Source organism: Salmo trutta, chromosome 4, assembly GCF_901001165.1.
Source record: "Salmo trutta chromosome 4, fSalTru1.1, whole genome shotgun sequence".
NCBI lineage: Eukaryota > Metazoa > Chordata > Actinopteri > Salmoniformes > Salmonidae > Salmo > Salmo trutta.
The window spans coordinates 13,647,388-13,665,869 of NC_042960.1; the positions used below are offsets into that span (position 1 = coordinate 13,647,388).

Genomic DNA, 18,482 nt, shown 5'->3' on the forward strand with positions numbered 1-18,482 from the left:
GGCATTGCTTCCAGAGGCAGTTTGGAACTCAGTAGTGAGTGTTGCAACCACAGACGATTTTTACGCGATATGCGCTTCAGCACTTAGCATTTCCGTTCTGTGACCTTGTGTGGCCTACCACTTCACGGCTGAGCCGTTGTTGCTCCTAGACATTTCCACTTCACAACAGCACTTACAGTTGACCGGGGCAGCTCTAGCAGGGCAGAAATTTGACGAACTGATTTGTTGGAAAGGTGGCATCCTATGACAGTGCTATGTTGACAGTCACTGAGCTCTTCAGTAATGCCATTCGACTGCCAATGTTTGTCTATGGAGATGGCATGACTGTGTGCTTGATTTTATACAACTGGCAGCAATGGGTGTGGCTGAAATAGCTGAATCCACTAACTTTTGTATATATAGTGTACTCCCGCAATTTTCTTCTTCTCAGCCCCAACTTCCACAGAGACTCCAGAAATAACGCCCTTGATTGGTGCCCTGTTCCAAAAAGGCAGTCATCTCTTTCTCCTTGATGCTAGTGAGGCACAACACGCACCCATTTTGTTCTGCCAACACACAAAATAATCAACAAAATTCCACAGATTGTTCCACCCTCACAGATTGTACAGTACCCAAATATATTTTTTTTTTCTTCACAATTTCGTCATATTCAATTGGTAGTTAGTCTTGTTCCATCGCTGCAACTCCCATACGGACTCGGGAGAGGCGAAGTTCGAGCCATGCGTCCTCCGAAAAACAATCCCGCCAAGCCACACTGCTTCTTGACACAATGCACGCTTAACCCGGAAGCCAGTCGCACCAATGTGTCGGAGGAAACACCGTTCACCTGGCAACCGTGTGAGCGTGCATGCGCCTGGCCCGCCACAGGAGCCGCTAGAGCGCGATGGGACAAGGACATCCCGGCCAGCCAAACCCTCCCCTAACACAGGCGAAGCTGGGCCAATTGTGCGTCGCCTCATGGGTCTCCGGGCCGGCTGCGACACAGCCCGGTATCGAACCAGGGTCTGTAGTAACACAGCAAGCACTGCAGTGCCTTGGATCGCTGCGCCAATCGGCAGGCCAAACCCAACACGTTTTTCACCATCTTGGCAACATCAAATGGATCTCCCAGGTACATCTTCTTATCCTCAAACCGCACTCATACTAAAAACTGTGAAGTAGTTGCGCCATGAGCAGTAGGCTTACTAGATAGTGTTTCAACTGTGATGTTAGCTTTGTTTATCTGTCCTTTAGCGACTGTAGTCCATCCAGTATTCTCATCACCTTGCTAACTCCATCAGATTCGGTATCCGTTTCTCTCTTCTTCTGTGGTATATTGGCGATTGCCCAATTTAACGTGTATCCCACCACCTACTGTGCGCGATGGAAACAGGATCCCGAAAAATAAACTAAATGAAACAACTTTTCTGTAAAAAAGGGCAGATCTTCCGACGCCAGTACCCCTTGCAAGTCTTCAGATGTAAAATCCTTAAGTCCCAAAAATGTTTCTGCCGCAGCCACAATAATGTACAGTTTCTTAGACTTCTTTGAGACTTGTACCGTACAGTTTATAACTGTGGCAATGTCTGCCACAAAATCCACCTTTTTAACACACAGGGTATATTTTGACTGGCAGCAAACATTTACTTCAGGCTGTGGTGCGGCGACTACCATACAGTGGCTTGCGAAAGTATTCACCCCCCTTGGCATTTTTCCTACCCAGGAATTAAAATGGATTTTGGGGGGATTTGTATCATTTGATTTACACAACACTTTGAAGATGCAAAATATTTTTTATTGTGAAATAAATAAGACAAAAAAACTGAAAACTTGAGCGTGCAACTATTCACCCCCTGAAAGTCAATACTTTGTAGAGCCACCTTTTGCCGCAATTACAGTTGCAAGTCTCTTGGGGTATGTCTCTATAAGCTTCACACATCTAGCCATTGGGATTTTTGCCCATTCTTCAAGGTAAAACTGCTCCAGCTCCTTCAAGTTGGATGGGATCCGCTGGTGTACAGCAATCTTTAAGTCATACCACAGATTCGCAATTGGATTGAGGTCTGGGCTTTGACTAGGCCATTCCAAGACATTTAAATGTTTCCCCTTAAACCACTCGAGTGTTGCTTTAGCAGTATGCTTAGGGTCATTGTCCTGCTGGAAGGTGAACCTTCATCCCAGTCTCACATTTCTGGAAGACTGAAACAGGTTTCCCTCAAGAATTTCCCTGTATTTAGTGCCATCCATCATTCCTTCAATTCTGACCAGTTTCTCAGTCCCTGCCGATGAAAAACATCCCCACAGCATGATGCTGCCACCACCATGCTTCACTGTGGGGATGGTGTACTCAGGGTGATGAAAGGTGTTGGGTTTGCACCAGACATAGCGTTTTCCTTGATGACCAGAGTACCTTCTTCCATATGTTTGGGGAGTCTCCCACATGCCTTTTGGCGAACACCAAACATGTTTGCTTATTTTTTTCGTTAAGCAATGGCTTTTTTCTGGCCACTCTTCCATAAAGTCCAGCTCTTTGGAGTGTACGGCTTAAAGTGGTCCTATGGACAGATACTCCAATCTCCGCTGTGGAGCTATGCAGCTCCTTCAGGGTTATCTTTGGTCTCTTTGTTGCCTCTCTGATTAATGCCCTCCTTGCCCGGTCTGTGAATTTTGGTGGGTGGCCCTCTCTTGGCAGGTTTGTTTTTAATAATGGATTTAATGGTGCTCTGTGGGATGTTCAAAGTTTCTGATATTTTTTTATAACCCAACCCTGATCTGTACTTCTCCACAACTTTGTCCCTGACCTGTTTGGAGAGCTCCTTGGTCTTCATGGTGCCGCTTACTTGGTGGTGCCCCTTGCTTAGTGGTGTTGCACTCTGGGGCTTTTCAGAACAGTTATGTATATATACTCAGATCATGTGACACTTAGATTGCACACAGGTGGACTTTATTTAACTAATTATGTGACTTCTGAAGGTAATTGGTTGCACCAGATCTTATTTAGGGGCTTCATAGCAAAGGGGTGAATACATATGCGCTAACCCACTTTTCCATTTTTTTATTTTGTAGAATTTTTGTACAAGTTATTTTATTCAATTCACTTCACCAATTTGGACTATTTTGTGTATGTCCATTACATGAAATCAAAATAAGAATCAATTTAAATTACAGTTTGTAATGCAACAAAATAGGAGAAACGCCAAGGGGGATGAATACTTTTGCAAGGCACTGTATCTTCACTAGCATCACATTTTAATCGTATCCGCGTAGGAGATTCGATTGATCGCCCTAACTTTTGTCACCTCAATCTCCGTCACCCTTATAGGGCACTCCAGGAACTCGGGATCATGATTCCCACCACAATTGCAATACCGTCATCCTTCTACACACCGTTCTTCAGTATACTCCATCTGTCTGCACACACTGGAAACATGGCCAAATCCTTTACAATTCTTACACTGCAAAGGTTTGGGGATGAAAGCTCTTACAGCGTGTCTTACATAACCGGGCTTCACGTGCGTATGTATTTGCTCTTAATCAAAAAACAACAGGACCGACAGACGATGTTTCTCCTTTCACCCAGCGGGTCAGACGCCAGGCACCATGTGCTGCCATGTTGTGTTGTCATGTTGTGTTGCTACCATGCTGTGTTGTCGTCTTAGGTCTTTCTTTGTGTAGTGTTGTGGTGGCTCTCTTGTCATGTGTGTTTTTTCCTACATTTTGTCCACACAAAGCCCTTTTGGTAGGTCGTCAATGTAAATAAGACTTTGTTCTTAACTGACTTTCCTAGTTAAATAAATAAAATGTGACTCCTTTGACAGGTGCTCTACTCCGAAGTTCAAAACACAAAAAATGTATTTGTCTGGATTCTTGTGAGGCTCACTGCAATCTTCCTCTGTTCTTCAGATATTCAATTAATCAAAGTAAGACCACTCCTGGTTGCTCTGACAGACTTTCCCCAGAGCATAGTTCAACATTTCGACACCTTAAATGGGTCTCCCACATATACTGTACATCCTTACTCAACAAATGCATCCCAACAAGAAGCGATTCATTATCATTCATACACGTATCCTCCACTCCAATTTTAGACAATTAACTTTTTGTTCCAGTTTTCGATACTTCTTGTCTATTCAGAACATTTGTCTTCACCAACTTTGCTTGACGCTGTTTGATTTGAACTCAGCATCCACTTACGCCATATTTCTTGCCCAACAAAAAAACTCCCGCCATTCTCTCCCACTGTTTACTTCCGTTTACACTGAGGAGAAGGATGTTATTGGTTGGCATCATAGCTCAAAGGGTGTTGTGAAATGAAAAATGTATGCGCGCTGTTCTTTGAAATACGTTACTGCTTACTACATTACACATCAAATCTCCTATGATCAGTATCTTTCAAGTTGAGAGCATATTTGTTTAGAACGAACAGTGTGTCAGCAAGAATAGAGTAGAAAATCACTACATCACCCCAGTAAGGTAAATATTAAAACTGTCCTTGTTTTAGCCTAGGTTTACTGTCTCTCTAAAAACATGTATTTACTCAAGCCTGTTTCAAATGACAGGTTAACAAAGGGTTAATGACCTTCTTACCCCAAGACACTTCACATGATAACTAAACTCAGCAAAAAAAGAAACGTCCTCTGTCAACTGCGTTTATTTTTAGCAAACTTACAAATATTTACACGTTATGAACATAACAGGATTCAACAACTGAGACATAAACTGAGCAAGTTCCACAGACGTGACTAACAGAAATGGAATAATGTGTCCCTGAACAAAGGGGTGGGGGGGTGGGGGGGGGGGTCAAAATCAAAAGTAACAGTCAGTATCTGGTGTGGCCACCAGCTGCATTAAGTACTGCAGTGCATCTCCTCCTCATGGACTGCACCAGATTTTCCAGTTCTTGCTGTGAGATGTTACCCCACTCTTCCACGAAGGCACCTGCAAGTTCCCGGACATTTCTGGGGGGAATGGCTCTAGCCCTCACCCTCCGATCTAACAGGTCCCAGACGTGCTCAATGGGATTGAGATCCGGGCTCTTAGCTGGCCATGGCAGAACACTGACATTCCTGTCTTTCAGGAAATCACGCACAGAACGAGTAGTATGGCTGGTGGCATTGTCATGCTGGAGGGTCATGTCAGGATGAGACTGCAGGAAGGGTACCACATGAGGGAGGAGGATGTCTTCCCTGTAACGCACAGCATTGAGATTGCCTGCAATGACAACAAGCTCAGTCCGATGATGCTGTGACACACCGCCCCAGACCATGAAGGACCCTCCACCTCCAAATCGATCCCGCTCCAGAGTACAGGCCTCGGTGTAATGCTCATTCCTTTGACGATAAACGTGAATCCGACCATCATCCCCGGTGAGACAAAACCGAGACTCGTCAAAGAGCACTTTTTGCTAGTCCTGTCTGGTCCATCGACAGTGGGTTTGTGCCCATAGGCGACGTTGTTGCCGGTGATGTCTGGTGAAGACCTGCCTTACAACAGGTCTACAAGTCCTCAGTCCAGCCTCTCTCAGCCTATTGCGGACAGCACTGATGGAGGGATTATGCGTTCCTGGTGTAACTCGGGCAGTTGTTGTTGCCATCCTGTACCTGTCCCGCAGGTGTGATGTTTGGATGTACCAATCCTGTGCAGGTGTTGTTACACGTGGTCTGCCACTGCGAGGACGATCAGCTGTCCGTCCTGTCTCCCTGAAGCACTGTCTTAGGCGTCTCACAGTACAGACATTGCAAGTTATTGCCCTGGCCACATCTGCAGTCCTCATGCCTCCTTGCAGCATGCCTAAGGCACGTTCACACAGATGAGCAGGGACACTGGGCATCTTTCTTTTGGTGTTTTTCCAGAGTCAGTAGAAAGGCCTCTTTAGTGTCCCAAGTTTCATAACTGTGACCTTAATCGCCTACCGTCTGTAAGCTGTTAGTGTCTTAACGACCGTTCCACAGGTGCATGTTCATTAATTGTTTATGGTTCATTGAACAAGCATGGGAAAGTGTTTAAACCCTTTACAATGATCTGTGAAGTTATTTGTACGTTTCCTTTTTTGCTGAGTTTATAATATGTCAGCTAAAGAATAGTTCCCAGATATCCCCTGTGTACATCTCAAGCTACACTGCTACCATTTCTCCCCGTTGTGGACACTCCTATGTCAGGTAAGGTTACTCTGGAAAGAGAAGATCTTGTAAGTGCCACTCCTTAGTGTGTATGGTCTGGTGCTCCTTCAAATTGTTTGCCCTAGCAAAGCGCTTCCTACACGTGGGGCAGGCGCACCGCTTGATGCTCGGCCTTCCACGTTGATAAACTGCATTTATTTTCTCATTAAAAGTCTCTTGGGAATTTTTTTTATTTGATTGGAAGTAATGAAACAGGCATTTGTAAACATCATATAACCTACACAGTACAAACACAAAATGCAACACACTTTTTGTTACAGCCTGAATTTAAAATAGTTAACCCATAATGTCAAAGTGGAATTATGTTTTTCGACATGTTTACAAATTAATAAGAAATGAAAATCAAATGTCTTGAGTCTGTATTCAACCCATTTGCTATGGCAAGCCTAAATAAGTTCAGGAGTGAAAATGTGCTTAATAAGTCACATAAGCTGCATGGACACACTCTGTGCGCAATAATAGTGTTTAACATGATTTTTGAATGACTACCTCATCTCTGTACCCAAAAAATATCTAATTATCTGTAAGCACCCTCAGTCGAGCAGTGAATTTCAAACACATATTCAACCACAAAGACCAGGGAGGTTTTCCAATGACTCGCAAAGAAGGGCACCTATTGGTAGATGGGGGCGGGAAAAAAAGCAGACATTAAATACCCCTTTGAACATGAAGTTAATTATTACACTTTGGCTGGTGTATCAATAGAAAAGTAGGAAGCCTGTACGGAATAAAAACATTTCAAAACATGCATCCTGTTTGCAATAAGGTACCAAAGTAAAACTGCAAAAAATGTGGTGAGGAAATTAACTTTTGTCCTGAATACAAAGCGTTATATTTGGGGCAAATCCAACAACACGTCACTGAGTACCACTCTTTATATTTTCAAGCAGGGTGGTGGCTGCATCATGTTATGAGTATTCTTGTCGTCAGCAAGGACTAAGGAGTATTTTAGGATAAACAGAAACGGAATAGAGCTACGCACAGGCAAAAATCTTAGAGGAAAACCTGGTTCAGTCTGCTTTCCATCAGACACTGGGAGACAACTTCACCTTTCAGCAGGACAATAACCTAAAACACAAGGCAAAAATTATAATGGAGTTGCTTACCAAGACGAAATCGAATGTTCCTGAGTGGCCTAGATACAGTTTTGACTTAAATAGGCTTGAAAATGTCTGTCTAGCAATGATCACCAAACAACTTGACAGAGCTTGAAGAATTTGTAAAATAATGTGCAAATATTGTACAATCCAGGTGTGTCATGCTCTTAGAGACATACTCAGAAAGACTCACAGCTGTAATCACTGCCAAAGGTGATTCTAACATGTATTGAGTCAGGGGTGTGAATACTTAAGTAAATTTGATAGTTATATATTTAATTTTCAATACATTTGCAAACATTTCTAAAAACATGTTCACTTTGTCTTTATGGGGTATTGTGTGTTGACTGAGATGTAAAAAAATATTTAATACATTTCGAATTCAGGCTGAATTCAACAAAATGTGGAATAAGTCAAGGGGTATGAATACTTTATGAAGGCACTGTATGTGCCTTATACCGTGTATATCAAATGTCTGGATGCAATATTCAACACTTAAATCTGTTACTCAGGGTTTGATCTAAACATCAGAAGCTATCGAGTAGAATTGTAATTTTCTATGTTATAGAGTGGGATGGTTTATCTGCTGGTGTATGCTGAGATAGCTCCTCTCTGAGAACCTCTTCTCGCAATGCGTACAGGCGAACAAACCGCTTTTCTCCCGTGTGGACCTTCAGGTGCACATTCAGCTGGTACTGGCGGGAGAACCTCTTCTCACACTGGGGACAGCTGTAGGGTTTCTCCCCTGTGTGGACCCTCTGGTGCCTCCTCAGGTCACCAGCCTGGGCGAAGCGCATGTGACACTGGGTACAGCTGAAGGGTTTCACCCCTGTGTGGACCCTCTGGTGCTTCTTCACATAGTTCACCTCAGCAAAGCGCTTCCCACACGTGGGGCAGGCATACGGCTTGTCTGCGTCCGTCCTCATGCTCGGCCTCCCACGTTGAGACCCAATGACACCAGAGGAGGTAGAAGCAGGAGCCACCACCATCAGGTGGTTAGTCTTTGAGCTCCCTCCTTGACCTCTTGCAAATATTTGGATGTTGTTGGGATTGTGTGCTGTGTTATAGTCTAGGTACCTCTTGTGGAGAACACCCATCCTGACCCTGTCTGTATTGGTGGGGTAACCATGAGGTAACCGAGGAAGGCTAGACCAAGGTCCAGGCCTTCTATGAACCCATTCACCAGGCATTAGACAAGACCCTGATGGAGAAGACCGACTTGCTGATAGACTACCACCAGGGGGGGCTCCTGTCACTCTCTGTGAAGGCAGAACCTCACGGTGACATGCTCTGTTCATCATGGATGCTGTGCTGTTTGTATCATAGGAACAGGAGGGTCTATCAGCCCCAGGCCCTGCTTCATCCCTGCACTGAGACTGTGAAGAGAAGGATTTGGGCTGCAGACTGGATCCCTGACTGGAGCCTCCGTCTCTCTGATGACCACCAGGACTGAGGTTGTTCAGTCCACCTGTCCACTGGTTGTGTTCTGCGTGATGGTCGAGTCTTTGTCCCTCGTGGTTCCGTCCTGAATCTGAGTCAGGAAGGAAGAGTGACGGCTCTTGATCCACTGTCCTGATCCGGGGCCAGGGTTTGTGACCAGCCGCTTCAGAGGTCCAGTCTCTCCCACCATTAACACCGGATATCAGCAGGTCCTCATGGACTGCAGCCTGTAAACACAAATTGAACAGAAGATAATATAAAGGTTTATATAAGAAACTCTTTGCTGAACACATAGAAACATTACATTATAAAATGTTAACCACAGTCAAACATATCTCTAACACTGTGATTAAAATACTTAACAATACGGACCCATTGGAGTTTATTATAAAAAACAAATGTCCATATCTGTTGATTCAATAATGAAGTATAATGAGTTTTGTCCCACTGAGATAGGGGAAACTCAGTCCCTGCAATGATACAAAAATAACCAAATCAGTCAGCACAGTTTTTATTTAATTTCAACAAAATGGTCATACAGTCACATAACATGAAGTACAGTACTTTTATTGCACAAAACAATACATGTGACAAGTAGAATTATTTTTTCTCGCAATGGTAACACTTGACCTTCTCTGTAAATCTGGTACCCTCGCTTTGATAGAATGTATTTTAGAATACTTTGGAAAAGGTTCAACATTACGTTACACGGATCTTATCTATTTTGTCAAGTAAATTAAGGCACTATCATTATCTCACTATAAAACATCAGTATCAACCTAAAGCGACATAGTTGTCACTCTTCATCAGTGAAGCATTTTTACAGACACAATCACACCAACCATCACCATATCATCTATTCTGCCTCATCACACTCATTCCCTCCTCAGTTCACCTCATTCAGTTCCCTGCTACATCCAAAACCAACAGAGTGAACTACAAACACACTAACTAGTCATTTATGACATGTTACAATACTCTATACATGGGCTGTGTGTATTTTCTGTTGATGTATCCTGAGGTTGCTCCTCTCTGAGAACCTCTTCCCGCAGTGCGTACAGGCGAATGGCCTCTCTCCCGTGTGGACCTTCAGGTGCCTCTTCAGCTGGTGCTGGTGGGAGAACCTCCTCTCACATTGGGGACAGCTGTAGGGTTTCTCCCCTGTGTGGACCATATGGTGCCTCTTCAGGTTGAACGAGTGTGAGAAACTGGCCCGGCACAGATGGCAGCTGAACGATTTCTCCCCCGTGTGCATCCTCTGGTGGATCTCCACCTCTACGGGGAAACTGAAGGACTTCTCACAGAACGAACAAGGAAAGCACTTCTCTTTGGCGCTGTCACCTTTACTGATTCCGTCTCTACTACTGTCATTTGTGTAGCCATTTAGTGTTGAGGCACTGGCATTGTCTGAGGTCTGGTTTAACATTAGGAGAGTGTGAGGAGGAGGAAGGTCAGGGAGTGTCTGTGTTGTCGCAGGGTCCATGTTCCACTTGATAGATCCTATAGAAGGCAGGTTGAAGGCAGCACCTGTTAGGGGGTTAACCTGAGGCGCCATCAGTCTCTCTGAATCACAACTATAGGAGCAGGACGGAGCATCGCTAGCCGAATCTGTTTTCTCCCTCCACATACGGTCACCTCCCTGTCCCTGCAGACCAAATCTACGCCTCGGCCTGGTCTCAGACAGTTTGCTGTCATGGAGACTAAGATCGGATGCTGTTTTGTGTTTGACTGTCTGTTTCTGTTGGTGGTTAACAGTATTGTACCGCAGCTCAGAGTTGAGGACGCTGTCCCATCCACTGACCTCCACTATGTCACCTCTGGTCCTGGCCTGCTCAGTGATGTCGTCCCCAGGGCCTTTGGCTGCACCTGTCTGGGTCTGGGATTCCAAGTTGGCCACCCAGTCTCCTCTGTTAGCCTCCAGCCAACCACCTGCAGGAAGAGGTTAGAAAATAGACTTTACAAACATGGCAGAGAACTGTAGTTTCAAGTTTATACATTATGATGTGTGTTTTTGGATGGAAACATAGGTTGAATTGATTTAATTTTATGAATGATAAATTCAGACAAAAATTCCCAGGTGCATCACTATTCCCATTGAAGATCTATTACTGTATGCAGGCTATATGTATTTCTTCCTTACCTTGCTCTCCCATCTTTAGTCCACTCAGCAGGTCAATGCTCTCTGGTCCGTCTTCTATTGTCTCCTCTTTGACTAGCAGCAGATCAGGCTTCCATTCCTCCATGTCAACTGACTTTAAGAGATAGAAAGAGAGGATGTTGGATCCAGAAATCTGATATGAGCACCCTGCTATGAAGCATCTTTTGATTTGGCAATGAGGGATTGCTATGAGTACTATTCAACTGTATTAGTTGATTTGATTAGTTGACACTCTTTAATGGTTTGATAATTCAAAGGCATGGTCCCACACTTAAGACAAATGTAATCAAGACCTGGGCCCGTATCTTCAAAGAGTCTCAGAGTAGGATTGCAGATCTAGGATCTTTCCAAATAATTATATTCATTATGATCTAAAAGGCAAAACTGATCCTAGATCAGCACTCCTACTCTGAAAGGCTTTGTGGATACAGACCCTGACCTAATACCATTCAGACAGTAGTTTAGTGGGCTCACCTCAATGAGACTGTGTGTGGTCCTGTGCTGCTCAGCTGGTACCTCAGTGGGTTCAGGAGGAGGTGTAGTCTGGTTGTTCTCCATGACCATGGTCTCCTCAGGGTTCCACAGACCCTCCTCACACCCCTCCCCCTTTACCAGCATCACCTCTGGACCTTTCTCCTCCTGGAAGAAACAGGTGATACAGATTACACCGACATACACTCCCTCAGGTACATACACACGGGTAATAAATACACTTTCAACATGTAAGGGACCATACTTGTGAACATTGATTATTTCCTGCAACAATTTCCGTATCAGCCTAATAAAAATCATAAAGAGCAACTGCCAATAAAAAGCAACTAATCCCACTGAAAATGGCCTATGTGGCATTTATAAATCAGAAACATGTACTATAGTGTCAAAATTGAGTACAAAGTGAAAATAGGACAATCATTCTTGTCCAAGTCAGTCTTGTCAGAAACGGAGTTTGGAACCCAGCTTCACAACGAGTAAATGAAGTTTGGTTTTGGATTACAATTATGTCAACAAACCAACCCCAATTTTGCCAAGCTCCACGTGCAAATCGCCCCATCTGCTTCGCTTTTCAGAATGGAGCTATTATTTTCATTGCCGTTTATGACTGAAAAGCCCTATATGGATTGACTATGGCTCCACACAATTATACGGTTTACATGCCCTGCCGAAGGACCCTAGTATGCGGAAAGGTGGTTGGAGTTCGCCAGTCCCCTCTGCACCACCAGTATAGTAACGCTAGCTTGGTGTGCAACGTTCGGTGGTGGTGAGTATAACCAGATATACTGTAATATGACCTCTGGCATAATTTCGCTAACGCCGTTATTGGTTAGATATCTTTTGATAAAGCGAAGTAGGCTAATTAGCGTTTTAGCATAGCTAGCTAGATAACTATCTCATTACAATTTAGTTAGGTGGTAGCTCATACTGCTGGTTATATAACGTTATCATTTGACAAATCGGATTTGCAAGTTAGTTTGTAGCTCATAAGTGTATTCTGTACGTTATTTAAGGGCAAAACTAACTTGCAGTAGTTAACTCATGTCTGAGTCTAATACGATGAACTAGGAGCAACAACCCGCAATGGCGTCCCTGGCTTGAATCCAATATTTGTATTTATTTATTTTACCTTTATTTAACCAGGTAGCCAAGTTGAGAACAAGTTCTCATTTACAATTGCGACCTGGCCAAGATAAAGCAAAGCAGTTCGACACATACAACAACACAGAGTTACACATGGAGTAAAACAAACATACAGTCAATAATACAGTAGAAAAATAAGTCTATATACAATGTGAGAAAATGAGGTGAGATAAGGGAGGTAAAGGCAAAAAAGGCCATGGTGGCAAAGTAAATACAATATAGCAAGTAGAACACTGGAATGGTAGATTATAGTGGAAGAAAGTGCAAAGTAGAAATAGAAATAATGGGGTGCAAAGGAGCAAAATAAAAAAATAATAAATGCAGTAGGGGAAGAGGTAGTTGTTTGGGCTAAATTATAGATGGGCTATGTACAGGTGCAGTGATCTGCTCTGACAGCTGGTGCTTAAAGCTACTGAGGGAGATAAGTGTTTCCAGTTTTAGAGATTTTTGTAGTTCGTTCCAGTCATTGGCAGCAGAGAACTGGAAGGAGAGACGGCCAAAGGAGGACTTGGCTTTGGGGGTGACCAGAGAGATATACCTGCTGGAGCGCGTGCTACAGGTGGGTGCTGCTATGGTGACCAGTGAGCTAAGGGGGGACTTTACCTAGCAGTGTCTTGTAGATGACCTGGAGCCAGTGGGTTTGGCGACGAGTATGAAGCGAGGGCCAGCCAACGAGAGCGTACAGGTCGCAGTGGTGGGTAGTATATGGGGCTTTGGTGACAAAACGGATGGCACTGTGAAACTACAGTCAGTCTACATCTATACAGCATATCATTAGGGTTTCCACAGCCACAATCGATTATATCGTAAAAAAAGGTCGTTCTTAATTGAAGGTTACGTTTTTAAAATCACATCTTAATAAGTAGAAATCGACATGGTTTATGACTTTGTGGCAACTAGTGACGACCTAGAATAAGCTTGACCCTAGTTACTGCCCTGATGACAGATGGCTTCATCGACAACGGTAATGTGTTATATGAAAAGTTGTATAAAAAAAACACACGGTTTGTTAAACTAGTAGGTGAATTACAGTCAAGTAGTACAGTCACTTTGGTTGTGAAGTGCATTATCAAAAAGCTTTGTACTTTCTTTGAAACAAAATGCAATTTACCACTTGGCTTTCTATTGTATAACGCTGTCACATGCCCTCCCAGTCAACCCCACCTCATAAGATGAGCAAGTCCATTGTTTGAGGATCGCTTGCAGCAGTTGTTAGAGAGATGTTCAGTTTGCTGCCAAACATGCAACATAGAGACCCTCAAAATCACACGGACATGCCCTCGCTGTGAGCATTCCTATAAATTGAACAGGGAGGACGCTTGAATCAGGTTGGTGACATTTGACCTGGTCAAAGGTCTAAACAGATGAGTTTTGTACCAATTCACCTTCATAGCCAAGCCTGGTGGAACCAGCCTGATCGCTGCGTTACCATTCTATTGCAACAAGCAGTTTGGTTCCACCATGCAAGTCATAACCACCATTGATAATGTAATCAGTGCTTTTTGTGTGTGTGTGACCGACCAAACACAAACAGGGTCCATTCCCATCAACGCCATACAACACTCCTTCCGTGGCCTCCAACTGCTCTTAAATGCTAGTAAAACGAAATGCATGCTCTTCAATCGATCGCTACCCGCCCGCCCGACTAAGCATCACTACTCTGGACGGTTCTGACTTAAAATATGTGGACAACTATAAATACCTAGGTGTCTGGCTAGACTGTAAACTCACATTAAGCATCTCCAATCCAAAGTTAAATCTAGAATCGGCTTCCTATTTCGCAACAAAGCCTCTTTCACTCATGCTGCCAAACATACCCTCGTAAAACTGACTATCCTACCGATCCTTGAATTTGGCGATGTCATTTACAAAATAGCCTCCAACACTCTACTCAGCAAATTGGATGCAGTCTATCACAGTGCCATCCGTTTTGTCACCAAAGCCCCATATACTACCCACCACTGCGACCTGTATGCTCTCATTGGCTGGTCCTTGCTACATATTCGTCGCCTAACCCACTGGCTCCAGGTCCTTTGTTAGGTAAAGTTCCACCTTATCTCAGCTCACTGGTCACCATAGCAACACCCACCTGTATCACGTGCTCCAGCAGGTACAGTTGAAGTCGGACGTTTACATACATCTTAGCCAAATACATTTAAACTCAGTTTCACAATTCCTGACATTTAATCCTAGTAAAAATTCCCTGTCTTAGGTCAGTTAGGATCACCACTTTATTTTAAGAATGTGAAATGTCAGAATAATAGTAGAGAGAATGATTTGTTTGAGTTTATTTTATTTTTACAGGGACAGGTTAATCAACGTTTCAGTAAAAGTGCCAGTTTTAGCCAGCCGGCTAATTTTCACCCGCAGTCCCTGGGCAGGTTATTAAAAACAATTACAATAAATACAATCATTTCCTTAAGGGAACTATATATTTCAGCTTTTATTTCTTTCATCACATTCCCAGTGGGTCAGAAGTTTACAAACTCACTTAGTATTTGGTAGCATTGCCTTTAAATTGTTTAACTTGGGTCAAACGTTTCGGGTAGCCTTCCACAAGCTTCCCACAATAAGTTGGGTGAATTTTGGCCCATTCCTCCTGACAGAGCTGGTGTAACTGAGTCAGGTTTGTAGGCCTCCTTGCTCGCACACGCTTTTTCAGTTCTGCCCACAAATGTTCTATGGGATTGAGGTCAGGGCTTTGTGATGGCCACTCCAATACCTTGACTTGGTTGTCCTTAAGCCATTTTGCCACAACTTTGGAACTATGCTTGGTGTCATTGTCCATTTGAAAGATCCATTTGCGACCAAGCTTTAACTTCCTGACTGATGTCTTGAGATGTTGCTTCAATGTATCCACATAATTTTCCTTCCTCTTGATGCCATCTATTTTGTTAAGTGCACCAGTCCCTCCTGCATCCCAGCACCCCCGCAACATGATGCTGCCACCCCAGTGCTTCACGGTTGGGATGGTGTTCTTCGGTTTGCAAGCCTCCCCCTTTTTCCTCCAAACATAACGATGGTCAAACAGTTCTATTTTTGTTTCATCAGACCAGAGGACATTTCTCCAAAAAGTACAATCTTTGTCCCCATGTGCAGTTGCAAACCGTAGTCTGGCTTTTGTATGGCGGTTTTGGAGCAGTGGCTTCTTCCTTTCTGAGCGGCCTTTCAGGTTATGTCAATATAGGACTCGTTTTACTGTGGATATAGATACTTTTGTACCTGTTTCCTCTAGCATTTTCACAAGGTTCTTTGCTGCTGTTCTGGGATTGATTTGCACTTTTCGCACCAAAGTACGTTCATCTCTAGGAGACAGAATGCGTCTCCTTCCTGAGCAGTATGATGACTGCGTAGTCCCATGGTGTTTATACTTGCATACTATTGTTTGTACAGATGAATGTGGTACCTTCAGGCGTTTGGAAATTACTCCCAAGGATGAACCAGACTTGTGGAGATCTACAATTCTTTTGAGGTCTTGGCTGATTTCTTTTGATTTTCCCATGATGTCAAGCAAAGAGGCACTGAGTTTGAAGGTAGGCCTTGAAATACATCCGCAGGAACACCTCCAATTGACTCAAATGATGTCAATTAGCCTATCAGAAGCTTCTAAAGCCATGACATAATTTTCTGGAATTTTCCAAAGACACTTTTAGTCTATGTAAACTTCTGACCCACTGGAATTGTGATACAGTGAATAAGTGAAATAACCTGTCTGTATAAAATTGTTGGAAAAATTACTCGTGTCATGCACAAAGTAGATGTCCTAACCGACTTGCCAAAACTATAGTTTGTTAACAAGAAATTTGTGGAGTGGTTGAAAAACGAGTTTTAATGACTCCAACCTAAGTGTATGTAAACTTCTGACTTCAACTGTATATTTCACTGGTCATCCCCAAAGCCAACACATCCTTTGGCCGCCTTTCCTTCCAGTTCTCTAAAGCCAATGACTGGAACAAATGGCAAAAAAAAAAAAAAAAAATCACTTAAGTTGGAGACTTGTATCCCCCTCACTAACTTAAGCGTCAGCTGTCAGAGCAGCTTACCGATCGCTGCAGCTGTACACAGCCCATCTGTATTTTTCCAACAATTTTATACAGACAGGTTATTTCACTTTGATACCATCGATCACCGCATTCTTTTGGAGAGATTGGAAATCCAAATTGGTCTACACGGACAAGTTCTGGCCTGGTTTAGATCTTATCTGTCGGAAAGATATCAGTTTGTCTCTGTGAATGGTTTGTCCTCTGACAAATCAACTGTACATTTGTGTTCCTCAAGGTTCCGTTTTAGGACCACTATTGTTTTCACTATATATTTTACCTCTTGGGGATGTCATTTGAAAACAATGTTACATTTCACTGCTATGCGGATGACACAGCTGTACATTTCAATGAAACATGGTGAAGCCCCAAAATTGCCCTCGCTAGAAGCCTGTGTTTCAGACATAAGGAAGTGGATGGCTGCAAACGTTCTACTTTTAAACTCGGACAAAACACAGATGCTTGTTCTAGGTCCCAAGAAACAAAGAGATCTTCTGTTGAATCTGACAATTAATCTTGATGGTTGTACAGTCGTCTCAAATAAAACTGTGAAGGACCTCGGCGTTACTCTGGACCCTGATCTCTCTTTTGAAGAAAATATCAAGACTGTTTCAAGGACAGCTTTTTTCCATCTACGTAACATTGCAAAAATCTGAAACTTTCTGTCCAAAAATGATGCAGAAAAATGAATCCATGCTTTTGTTACTTCTAGGTTGGACTACTGCAATGCTCTACTTTCCCGCTACCCGGATAAAGCACTAAATAAACTTCAGTTAGTGCTAAATACGTCTGCTAGAATCCTGACTAGAACCAAAAAATTTCATCATATTACTCCAGTGCTAGCCTCCCTACACTGGCTTCCTGCTAAGGCAAGGGCTGATTTCAAGGTTATACTGCTAACCTACAAAGCATTACATGGGCTTGCTCCTACCTATCTTTCCCAATTTGGTCCTGCCGTACATCAGAAGACGCAGGCCTCCTAATTGTCCCTAGAATTTCTAAGCAAACAGCTGGAGGCAGGGCTTTCTCCTATAGAGCTCCATTTTTATGGAATGGTCTGCCTACCCATGTGAGAGACGCAGACTCGGTCTCAACCTTTAAGTCTTTACTGAAGACTCATCTCTTCAGTAGGTCCTATGATTGAGTGTAGTCTGGCCCAGGAGTGTGAAGGTGAACGGAAAGGCTCTGGAGCAACGGACCGCCCTTGCTGTCTCTGCCTGGCCGGTTCCCCTCTCTCCACTGGGATTCTCTGCCTCTAACCCTATTACAGGGGCTGAGTCACTGGCTTATTGGCGTTCTTCCATGCCGTCCCTAGGAGGGGTGCGTCACTTGAGTGGGTTGAGTCACTGACATGGTCTTCCAGTCTGGGTTGGCGCCCCCCCCTTGGGTTGTGCCGTGGCGGAGATCTTTGGGCTATACTCGGCCTTGTCTCAGGATGGTAAGTTGGTGGTTGAAGTTATCCCTCTAGTGGTGTGGGGGCTGTGCTTTGGGGTTATATCCTGCCTGTTTGGCCATGTCCGGGGGTATCATCGGATGGGGCCACAGTGTCTCCTGACCCCTCCTGTCTCAGCCTCCAGTATTTATGCTGCAGTAGTTTGTGTCGGGGGGCTAGGGTCAGTCTGTTATATCTGGAGTATTTCTCCTGTCTTATCCGGTGTCCTGTGTGAATTTAAGTATTCTCTCTCTCTCTCGACCTCTCTCTCGACCTGAGCCCTAGGACCATGCCTCAGGACTACCTGGCATGATGACTCCTTGCTGTCCCCAGTCCACCTGGCCGTGCTGCTGCTCCAGTTTCAACTGTTCTGCCTGCGGCTATGGAACCCTGACCTGTTCACCGGACGTGCTACCTGTCCCAGACCTGCTGTTTTCAACTCTCTAGAGACAGCAGGAGCGGTAGAGATACTCTCAATGATCGGCTATAAAAAGCCAACTGACATTTACTCTTCAGGTGCTG

At 43.9% G+C, this 18,482-nt stretch overlaps 1 protein-coding gene across 1 annotated transcript in view; it reads right to left on the reverse strand.

Annotated features, from left to right (window-relative positions):
* Positions 1-7,986: 7,986 nt before the first annotated feature.
* LOC115191034 (uncharacterized) overlaps positions 7,987-18,482 on the reverse strand; it is a gene marked incomplete at its 3' end in the record, with an annotated part of 43,395 nt that continues 32,899 nt past the window's right edge. The window contains exons 4-7 of the mRNA XM_029749037.1: positions 11,328-11,492; positions 10,836-10,947; positions 10,497-10,624; positions 7,987-8,922 (exon numbers count right to left, since the gene is read on the reverse strand). Of these exons, the coding sequence (XP_029604897.1) occupies positions 7,987-8,922; positions 10,497-10,624; positions 10,836-10,947; positions 11,328-11,492 (1,341 nt within the window). The remainder of the gene's footprint in view (positions 8,923-10,496; positions 10,625-10,835; positions 10,948-11,327; positions 11,493-18,482) is intronic.